The sequence below is a fragment of the Schistocerca nitens genome, chromosome 9 (genome assembly GCF_023898315.1).
Source record: "Schistocerca nitens isolate TAMUIC-IGC-003100 chromosome 9, iqSchNite1.1, whole genome shotgun sequence".
In the NCBI taxonomy this organism is placed as follows: domain Eukaryota; kingdom Metazoa; phylum Arthropoda; class Insecta; order Orthoptera; family Acrididae; genus Schistocerca; species Schistocerca nitens.
This window is the reverse complement of record NC_064622.1, coordinates 15171763-15183731: the sequence shown is the minus strand read 5'-3', so window position 1 is coordinate 15183731 and position 11969 is coordinate 15171763. Positions and strand designations below refer to the sequence as shown.

Genomic DNA, 11969 nt, shown 5'->3' with positions numbered 1-11969 from the left:
TGGGCTGTTGGGTGGATGAGGCAGTGATGCCCGACCCAATTTAGCGATGTGTTCCTGGATTCTGAGACTCATGTATGGGTGTGCATTGTCATGAGCAACGTTTCTTATGGATTCTTGTCACACTGAACACCTCGGAAATGGATCCTGAGTGTGTCACAATCGTTATATATGACTCTCAATTAATAGTTGACTGTGGATATTACGGATTGCAGTCGAATTAACATTTATTTAGACACTGAACAAGGCGAATACAATATGGCTGCACGAACACAGCGTGCAGAATGTGCTAGCCAGAAGTAGAGTCCAAGGTCATCAGGTCCAAAGACATGGCACTCCATGCCAGAGGCGCCACGATTCTTTTAGCAGCACATTCACGAGAATGACACAATCACTATCCCAAAAAACTGTCATCATGAGCTGCCTCGAATTTCTTCTTTTCTGGTGATTGCTTTTTCGTTTCCAGCTCTGAGTGATGCACCCAGGTTTCGTCATCTGTAACAAAATGACAGACAAGTCTCTCCATTGTCCTCAAACTGCTCTAACATCCAGATGAAATGGTGATCTTTAAATCTTGTGGTCTGTAGTGAGCATTCTTTGAACCCATTTTGAATACATCTTTCAATATACAGAAGTCTCAATTATTGCGCGCGCGCACACACACACACACACACACACACACACACACACACAATACAAATGCGTACCGACACCTTAGAACCAATTGTTGAATTGTGATTCACGAGTCTATTGTTGAATTATGATGCGCCAGGCTGCATGAATAATGGCATCTGCGTAATTCACCATACTGGGAGCAATGGCAGGTGTAATACACTAGTACAGGGCAGCAAGAGCTGAACCACTATGACCTACGTCACTCGCTACCACTTTGAATTCCAGACACTAAAACTTTTAGTGCACACAGTTAAATGAAAACTTTTTATTCAACTCAGTATTTGTTTCTAGTGCAAATGATGAATACACAAATATTCTCATCTCCTGCACATTTACTTAGCACTCTGACATGGGCATTTACAGGGAGGGGGGAAGGGGACCAGCTCGCGAAAATTTCCATATAAATGAGTTGATCAGTTTTGAGATGTGTCATGCTACAAGACATGTAAAGCTAAAGCTACAGTTGGCTGAATGACGGGTTTAGTGGAATCACGGGAAATCACTTCTAGATGTGAATGAGGATTGTGTAATGACTGGAAAACTGTGTACTCCAGATCTCCAGACTCCAGACGGAGTAGTGGGGGCCAAACAAGTGCCTCCTCCTGCCCTCCTCCCCCACTTTGTGGATGTCTATGAACTCTTAACTACTTTTCTAACTGCTTACGGTTCAATAACACCCAACTATAACTGGCTTGCATTCGATTACCATACATTGTGGCACCTGTTGCAGTTCAGTAACTCACCTGAACAATGTTCTTCTTGATACACATTTCATACCACTCCACATGCACTTGTTTAATATATACATGACATGTAAAGCTCCGACAGGATGTAAAGGATTTAGGAGTAAACTCACCGAATAGCAGAGGCATTGAGTCATCACTAGGCATACAAACAAGACTGAAAACTTCACTGGCTTTTGGATGAATCTGTTTTCAGCCTAGAGTTCACACAAAGATGGCACAATGCTGCTTTACAGAGAGAGAGAGAGAGAGAGAGAGAGAGAGAGAGAGAGAGAGAGAGAGAGAGTGAGTGAGTGTGAGTGTGAGTATGTGTGTTTGATATAGACATGTTCAGTCCCACAGTAGGGAGATCATGATGATATTTTGTCTGTACAGTTTATGAGAATCATTTCAATCACCGTATACTGAATCGCCTCACAATTCAGTGAGAGCCATCCCATAGCCAAAATCTCTGTACTACAGATACTGTAAAGGAGAAACATTCACTTCCGTCTAAGTGCATTTACATTTCCCTGGTTTATATAGTAAGTGATATTTGCAGTGCACTGGAATCAAACATTATAGTTAGCTTTCTTAAAAAATTACATTTGAGTCATGATTTGAGTAAGCTAGCAACAAAATAACCATCACCAGTGAACAGAAATTTTTGGCTTTTTTTCCAGGAGGATGTTCCCTGTGGTGAAGGTAACTGCTTCCGGTCTAGACCCCGCAGCCATGTACACGGTGCTGCTAGAATTTGTGCAGATTGATCCCCACAGGTAAGAAGTAACAGATATTCATCAGGATATTCACATTGCTTCCACATTATACCTCCTCAGTACAGTTCCAGTGTTGTACACTGATCATTAGAACCTAACTGTCATCTCATCTTTGGCTCAGACATTCTGCATGTTATATTGCATGTAGATTTATGCAATTAATAATTTGACAGTGTCAAGTAATCATCAGAAAAGACTAGAATAAATGACACAAACTAATTAAAGATTTATATTTAAGGCTAATAGAATATCATCAATGACAAAAAATCAATGGAAGCATTTTATAAAGTATTATTTAACTATAAGGTAATCTGTGACCTTGATACAGTCAACTTGCTATTCTCACAAGTCCATTGTTTGTTGATTTTGATTCCTGAGGGTCATTTGACATGTGAATTGACAAGTGACCATATCCATATTTACTGATGTCCAAAGAATGCTAAAATATTGCTCCTGCTATGTGATTAGGTGTTTTAATGTAATGCGCAAAACGTATAACAAATCCAAGTCTCTGAAATTCCCTTATTGCTACAGCTGTGAGTGCTGATAATATACACTGATTTACCATAATTATCAATCTGATGTTTTATTAAGACACATGATAATGCAGTTCAGAACATAGGAAACACTTGGCTTCAGTGCCATCAACATTTACACTATAGTGGTAATGGTACCAAAATACCTGTCATCTATCCACACCCCCTGGTCCACATTCTAGTGCTTATTGTAGTCAGTTGATCCTAAGTTCCTGATGATCCTCTGCAGAAGAATGCTCATTTCACGGCTTGCACAGCAAATCCTGTCACCATTTGGAAACAGACAGTGCTATATACTCTGATCAAACATTCAAATTAGTGGTACACATAAAACTGACACCTTCCTTCCTCAAGGTCACAGAAGCGGTGACTCAGGAAGGGAAGGACTCATGGGAAGAGTGAAGACTGGATGAAAGCTTGCTGCCATCTCCACTAAACTTGGTTGATTTTTGAATTTGATAACTAGCAGAATATACTGGGGTGAATCAATAAGTGTCTCCACTTACCAACTTTAAGCTGGCAACAAGACTTAGAATGCCATCCATTGGATGACGTTGTTCTCTTCCCTTGTGGCAGGTTTCAGCATTGTCACACTGAGTCACTCTCCATTTTCACCCACGAATAACACTATTCTACAATCCATTTTTGTGGTCTGAAGATATACCAGATGCTGAACTCTGTAGACGACTTTCAGCTCAGAACAGGGATAATTGTTCACCATATGAAGTGTTTACCTGTGGATTGAACAGTTCAAAAGTCACCAAAGAAGTGTGAAGGACATTCACCCACATCCATTGCTGATGCCAACATTGCACAAGCCCAAGACCCGATTCTGAAAAACCGAGAAGTGATTACTGATAAAATGGCAAACTAAGTGTACACTAATCATCATTCTACATATGACATCATCCATAACAGGCCCAATTTTTGTAAAGTCTGTGTAACATGACTCCCAGAACAACTCAATGAAGAGCACAAGCTGTTCGAGGGTCCCTCAGCAGCTACTGGACCACTGAAATGTTTTGGAAATGAATCAGTGAAAATTAAACATTAGTTCATCACTTTGAACCAGGGGCCAGAGGTCAAAGTATGTAATGGAAATGTATCACATTGTGACTTTATCATGTTTCCTGGTGCTTCTGTGCTCCAATGTACTTAACACTGTGTGTAACGCTGCCTTCTCTTCGGCTGGTTGAATGTACAGTATGTTAACGCTGGATTGACAGTTAGTTACAAGCAGGCCCTGTTAGTCAGTTCCAATTTGACTTCTTGCCATGCTCAGTTACTTCTTTTCTGAAGTGCAAGTGCTTCACTGAAAGAGCAAGGTTTCTGCTATCTTTAGCTATGTAATTATTTCCAACAGTGACTTTGCTTTAAGTACTGTATCTTCTTCCATAAACTCACACAGTTACAATTCATAGCTACATTACAGTGACTCTTAATCTGGACTTTCCAAAATCAACCAGTCTCTTTCATGTATTTACTACTTCTTTGACATTCTTGGAGTGGTCTGCTTGCATATTCTATGGCAGACCCTCAAAATCACTTTCAGCTGGTGGCAGCATGAAGTAGTGTGCTCGATCAGCTAGTGGAGACGCCCACTCACTGCTTGCCTGCACCCACAGACTCTGCCTTAATGAGTTTGAAAAAAACAACAAGGTTTGTTGTCACACGACCTTATTTTTCTTTTAGCATGACAATTTGCATCCATATAGTGCCATCCACACTGTTCAAACTGTTCAGAATATGCACGTTTAGGTGTTGTATGATGCACAGTCATTATCTGAGGTCCTCAGATTTCCATTTATTTGATCCACTCAGACATGGTTTGAGAGGCCATTGATGTATCTTCAGTGAATAGTTGAAGAAAGTGATGCATACTTGGCTTGCTGCTCCACTGAAAAACTTTTTGTGAGGGTATCAGAAAGCTTGTGCAGTTATGGAGCAAGTGCATTGAAAAGCACAGTGCTATGGTGAAAAAACATGTCACTGGAAATGTGCTACTGTTCTTGTAATAGAAATATGTTGTGCAGATACCATTTGGTTTATCTTTATCTAAGTTTGATTAGCTGAGCAGTAATAGAAGCAGACTGTGGTCCATCAAGTTATCCACTTACTTTTACACATGTGTTCTGTAGTCATTGCATTACACTAAATATGAACAACATATAACATCACAAATATGTTCATCACTGCAGGTCTACCTCATCAGAAACTTGTAATTAGTTCATATGCTACTATCTGATGCTGGCTACACATAGTAACTCTGGTGGAACAATTCTGTGTCATTTCTTCCAACATTTGATTATAACTTATATACGCTTGCACACAGATCATTTACAAATGTATGACAGACCATGTACTTCTGCTCAAAAGTATGTTGCGGTGTGGAAAATATCATGAAGAATAAATAATTCCCCATTTAGCATTTTCTGTGACTATGCCAGTACCATTAATTTGCAGATCATAACATTTTGATGTACTAAATATACTTTTGTGACATTTAATAGAATTATTTCTCCATAGCAGAAAATAGTATGTTAATTTAAGAGATTGCAACGGAAACAAGTCACAGTTCTGAGTTTTCATTACAGAAAGAGGCATGTTATCCTTCCTCTCGCTTATCATATGGTGACGATGTACTGTAATTTGCTAGGAGGGCATATTACAAGAAACATTCATCCAAATCTGCCTATACAAATGGATTTTCTGTTATGTCATGTGCTCTGTGAATTTCACATTGTTGTCATTCAAATCAACCAAATGTGATCAAAAGTATCCGGACACTACCAAAAACATACATTTTTCATATTAGGTGCATTGTGCTGCCACCTACTGCCACGTATTCTGTATCAGTGACCTCAGTAGTCATTAGACATTGTGAGAGAGCAGAATCGGGCACTCTGTGGAACTTACAGACGTCGAACATGGTCAGGTGATTGGATGTCACTTGTGTCATACATCTGTACGTGAGATTTCCACACTCCTAAACATTCCTAGGTCCACTGTTTCTGATGTGATAGTGAAGTGGAAACGTGAAGGGACACCTACAGCACAAAAGCGTACAGGCCGACCTCATCTGTTGACTAACAGAGACTGCCGACAGTTGAAGAGGGCCGTAGCGTGTAATAGGCAGACAATCACACAGGAATTCCAAACTGCATCAGGATCCACTGCAAGTAATATGACAGTTAGGTGGGAGGTGAGAAAACAGGTCGAGGAGCTGCTCATAAGCCACACATCATGCCGGTAAATGCCAAATGACGCCTCACTTGGTGTAAGGAGCGTAAATATTGGGCATTTGAACATTAGAAAAACGTTGTGTGGAGTGATGAATCATGGTACACAGTGTGACAATCTGATGGCGGGGTGTGGGTATGGCAAATGCCTGATGAACATCATCTGTCAGTGTGTGTAGTGCCAACAGTAAAATTTGGAGGCGGTGGTGTTATGGTGTGGTCGTGCTTTTCATGGAGAGGATTCGCACCCCTTGTTTTTTTGCATGGCACTATCGCAGCACGGGCCTACATTGATGTTTTAAGCACCCTCTTGTTCCCCACTGTCGAAGAGCAATTTGGGACTGGCAATCAAACACCTGTTCATAATGCACGGCCTGTGGTGGAGTGGTTACATGACACTAACATCCCTGTAATGGACTGGCCTGCACAGAGTCCTGACCTGAATCCTATAGAACACCTTTGGGATGTTTTGGAACACCAACTCCGTGCCGGGCCTCACCGACCGACATCAATACCTCTCCTCAGTGCAGTACTCCATGAAGAATGGGCTGCCGTTCCCCAAGAAACCTTCCAGCACCTGACTGAACGTATGCCTACGAGAGTGGAAGCTGTCATCAACTCTCAGGGTGGGCCAACACCATACTGAATTCCAGCATTACCAATGGAGGGCATCACGAACTTGTAAATCATTTTCAGCCAGGTGTTCGGATACTTTTGATCACATAGTGTATGTCAGGTACACTGTTAAAATCTAATTGCTGGAGATGCAAACTTTTAATATAAATATTTCCTTACACATCAATGTGAGACTGATAACTACAGAAGGAAATTAAACCAGTGTTCATGGGTAAGTACTCACAGAGTCTCAACTGTTTCAGATGGAAGTATGTGAATGGTGAATGGGTACCAGGGGGGAAGGCAGAGGTGCCACCTCCAAATCCCATATACATTCACCCAGAATCACCCAACTTTGGTGCTCACTGGATGAAAGAGCCCATTTCATTTGCAAAGGTTAAGCTCACAAACAAGACAGATGGAAATGGACAGGTAAGGGATGGTTTGTGTGAAGTCATCTAGTAACACTGATGAGTTGCATGAGTATTTTTTTTTCTTTGTTGATGGTAGAAATGTAATGAACTAATTCAAATATTCATAAATGACATTTCATTGCTTGCTGCTCTGCTCATTTCTTTGTGTAATTGGTTATCTTTCCCAATCATTATAGTGGCATATTTTATTGTTAATAACAGTAATACAAATAAATATCTCACTGTATTTGCATTTCTACTTCTGACATGATGTTAACCATTTATGTGGTTTTCTTATCGTTACTAGTATTCTTACTTAAAGTGTTAGGATCTTACACATATTAGATATACAGCGATTATGTAACCTTACTTTATTTGGAAATTGCAACTGGAGTTTATTATTGTTTAGCTTAACTGTCTCATCATGAATATGTCCATCTTCATTCTTACTGTAGATACTAAAGTTTCCTAAAATTACCCACTTTTTCCCTTACTAAATGTTGTGAGCTACCATATTGAAGAAAAAAAATCTATGTACCACTACCAAGATTGTATGACACTGTCTCGAAACCTGTTTAAAACTACTTAGTGATTTCTCTTAATCAATTATGACATTGAAATTTTGGATATTTTTGTGATATGCAGTAAACTTTTTTCTCCATTACATACTGGCAGTGGTGATAAGGATGAACTTTTCACATAATCATGTAAGAAACTACATTACAGTGATGTGAAAGGTAATCCATGTGTGGTAAGATGAATGAGTGAAAAGTATAGAGTTACAGAATGTTGCAAAGCAGTAGTCCCATATGAACAACGTTCTGTTCACATGTTTTACAGTGTTAAATAATCTGTTCAGTATGTGGCAAGCATATTAGATGGAAAGGGGGAAGGGCTACTGTACTGAACCAACGTGGACCTGTCAAAGGTAGTTAACTGAGTTCATCATGGATTCTTGATGCAGAAATCACATTATGTTGAAACTGAGCAAAGAGAGGTGCTTCTGGTAGAGACAGTTCTGTAATGTAGATCCCAGAGCACAAGGATAGGTAAATAAATCTCAGAGAAAATTGAAATATTCGGGAATACCAGAGGAAATGGTGATTATTGTTTATAATACACACAACTGACAAAGGTACTGGTGACCATTCTGATATCACTGTAGACAGTTTCCAAACATCACAGTTTACAACAGAATGAGATGATTGTGTAGGTAACAGACTATTGGTTGGTTTCTGCTACAGGAAATACAGGGAAGTATGAGTATAGTTTAGGGAGGGGAAAGCTCACTGAGTCACCTAATTTCAAGTATTTATATGTAAAATTTGATTGCAATATATATGAGATCTCCATGTGATAATTTATAGATGAGTAGCGTACATTGGTCAGCCAGAACATTATGACCACTGACTTGCTACCAATACAAATCCAGCCAGGTGACAGCAGTGTCACCTGGTGAGGAACAACTGCTAGTCAGATAAATGTATGGTGCATACAGTATTCGTACCAGTATCAGTGAGCATGATGTCAGCATGTAAAATGAGGAGGACACGCAGTCTGTCTGAGCTTGACCGAGGGCAGACTATGATGGACTGGAGGCTCAGCACGAGCATTTCAGAAACTGAATGAGTTGTCAGACTTCTGAGGAGTGCTGTGGTGAGTGTCTTCAACACGTGGCAAAACCGAGCTGGAACAACGTCCAGATGTTGTGGGGTTGGGCGGCCATCCCTCTTTACAGATGTCGGACATTGTAGGCTGGGCAGACTGGTAAAACAGGATAGGTGGTGTAATGTGGCAGAGCTAACATCAGACTTTGATGCTGCGTAGATTCATGGGTGTCTGGAAACAGTGCAACGAACACTCCTAATGACGGGGCTCTACATCCGAGACCCGATGCGTGTGCCAATGTTAACACCACAACATCAGAAACAATGACTGAAATAGGCATGTGACCAGTGACACTGGATGTTAGTGCAGTGACAGTGTGTCGGGCAGTCTGATAAATCCTGATAACTTTTTCATCGTGCCTATGGGAGGGCACGAATCCGTTGTCTTCCAGTGGAAAAGCTGCTGGACACCTGTATTGTGGGATGGAGACAGGCTGGTGGCCTCTCCATTATGCTCTGCAGAACATTCATGTCGGCATACGTGGATCCGGTGGAGCTTGTGCGAGGAACCGTGACGGCTAAGGAGTATCGTACACTGGCTACAGATCACATACACCCCCTCATGACAATCATGTCTCCCCATGGCAGTGGCATTTTTCAACAAAATAATGTGTCATGTCACAAGGCCAGGAGTGTGATGGAGTGGTTCGAGGAACACAGTGGCGAGTTCCGATTGACATGATGACCCCCAAGCTCACCAGGTCTGAACCTGATCAAATACAACTGGGATGTTACTGAATGTTGCGTCAGAGCTCATCGCCCCCCTACCCCCCCAACCCCCCATCCCCCCGGACCCTTATCCCAGAATTTAGGGGAATTAGTTGACTTGTGTGTGCAGATGTGGTGCCAACTCCCCTCCAGTGACCTATCGAGGTCTCGTTGCTTCCACGCCAAGATGCGTTGCCACTGTTATCCGTGCCAAAGGTGGGCATACCGGCTATTCGATAGGTGGAAATAATGTTCTGCCCGATCATTGTATACAGTACTTCTGTAGGTTTCAATTCGTGGCCTGATATTAAAAATAATTTTTAATGGGGCAGATTCTTCTTCATAGGCAGAGGGGGAAGCAAGCAGAAGAAATTACCAAGAGAAGTCTTAAACCCAGGCTCAAACCAACATACGGTGCACAATTACATAGGAGTATTAGCCGTGTGCTTAGAAATGTATATTGTCACATTTAGCTCCAGTACAATTCCACGTAATAGTAGTAGTAATATAGTTTCAAATGCTACCTCCACCCATTGTTGCAACAGATGAAGGGATGTTGCCAGTTAATTGTCTCAAGCATAAACTTAATTCCACTATGCTCAGTTGCACATAGCTCTCGTAAAAATTATACGCAGAGTGCCTGAATCTTCTTGCCAACTCTGCACTTGTATTACTGTCATCAATGCTTGTGCATGTGTAGTTTTTTCTACTTTACAGCTTCATTTTTTTTAAGCATTTTGCACTTTTCACGAGTCTTCAGCACTGAACAAAGTTTAAATATGGCAATTCAGTATTTTACAATGCTGTCAGAAACGTGTAGCTTTTCACTTGACTGTATCACGCTAGCTAAATAATGTTTTCTTAACTAAATAATTGTTATGGGAACAATGCTTGTGATTTTTAAGTTCACTTACTACTATTCTTATACATAATAAGCACTGTAAATAAAAATATACTGCTACACTTAATTGTTTTGTTGCATTTATTTTGTAGCAGATAATGTTGAACTCTCTCCACAAATATGAGCCTAGAGTTCACCTAGTAAAGGTTGGATCAGAGCAACGCAGGGTTCTTACATACCCTTTCCCAGAGACACAATTCATTGCTGTTACTGCTTACCAAAATGAAGAGGTGAGTGTGAAGGTGTTAGTATATTTTTGGGATAACTACTTCATTTATGTTTGTTTTGTATAGAGACCGTTTTTCTGTTCAAATGGTTCAAATGGCTCTGAGCACTATGGGACTCAACTGCTGAGGTCATTAGTCCCCTAGAACTTAGAACTAGTTAAACCAAACTAACCTAAGGACATCACAAACATCCATGCCCGAGGCAGGATTCGAACCTGCGACCGTAGCGGTCTTGCGGTTCCAGACTGCAGCGCCTTTAACCGCACGGCCACTTCGGCCGGCGTTTTTCTGTATTTGAAGTATTTCTGCAGAGGGTATGGTAGCATTTTATGTGCCTAAATAGTTTCAAATATTGTGTAACCTCTTTGTGACATGTATTTGAAACAGGTCAGGAGTTCTATCAAGTATTTCCTACAGATCCCTTTTTTCCTACTATCTACATCTACATATATACTCCACTAGCCACCAAGCGGTGTGTGGCAGAGGGCACAATTCACACCAAAGTCATATTTCAACCCCTCTGTTTCACTCGCAGATTGCGCGAGGGAAAACGACTGTCTGAACGCCTCAGTACAAGCTCTAATTTCCCTTACCTATGAATGGTGATCATTGTGTGATTTGATAGTTGGTGGTAGTAATATATGCTCTACATCCTCAGTGAAGATTGGATTTCGGAATTTAATGAGCAGCCCCTTCCGTTTGGCGTGCTGTCTACCTGCAAGTATGTTCCACTTCAAACTTTCTATGAGATTTCTAACACTCTCGCAGTGGCTAAATGTATCAGTCACAAATCTTGCCGCTCTTTTCTTTGGACATTCTCAATCTCTTGAATCAGACCCAACTGGTAAGGGTCCAATACAGATGAACAGTACTCTAAGACTGGATGAACTAACGTATTGTAAGCTATTTCCTTTGTTGGAGGACTGTATCGCTTCAGGATTCTACCAATAAACCGCAATCTAGAGTTTGCCTTACCTCTTACTTGCATAATCTGATTATTCCATTTGAGATCATTTCGAATAGTCACACCCAGATACTTGACGGATGTTACCACTTCCAAAGACAGGGCATTTATTTTGTACTCATATGTTAATGAGGATTTTCGCCTTGTTATACACAGTAGGACTTACTAATATTGAGAGATAACTGCCAGTCATTACACCATGCATTTATTTTCTGCAAATCCTCACTGATTTGTTCACAACTTTCGTGTAATACTACTTTCCTGTAGACGACAGCATCATCGGCAAACAGTTTAATGCCGCTGTCAATACCAGAACGTTTATGTAAATCGTAAAAAGCAGCAGACCTATTACGCTACCCTGGGGCACACCTGAAGTTACACTTGTTTCTATCCTTCATATCTAAGGAAATGCAAAGTATAACACTGTAATATTTATGTGTAAGGATTGTTAATATATACTGCTATATTTTTTGTTATCACCAAAGTATGAACCATATTTTTAAGATAACTAAAGAACGTTCATCGG

At 40.7% G+C, this 11969-nt stretch overlaps 1 protein-coding gene across 3 annotated transcripts in view; it reads right to left on the bottom strand.

The window, feature by feature from the left end:
* Positions 1-217: 217 nt before the first annotated feature.
* The window catches only part of LOC126202926 (uncharacterized), a 118896-nt gene continuing 107144 nt past the window's right edge, over positions 218-11969 (bottom strand). Inside the window, exon 11 of one of the 3 annotated variants that reach the window (XM_049937012.1) lies at positions 218-492. In XM_049937012.1, the coding sequence (XP_049792969.1) occupies positions 313-492 (180 nt within the window). In that variant the 3' untranslated portion in view covers positions 218-312. The remainder of the gene's footprint in view (positions 493-11969) is intronic. The other 2 variants (XM_049937014.1, XR_007540202.1) reach the window with 2 other exon arrangements.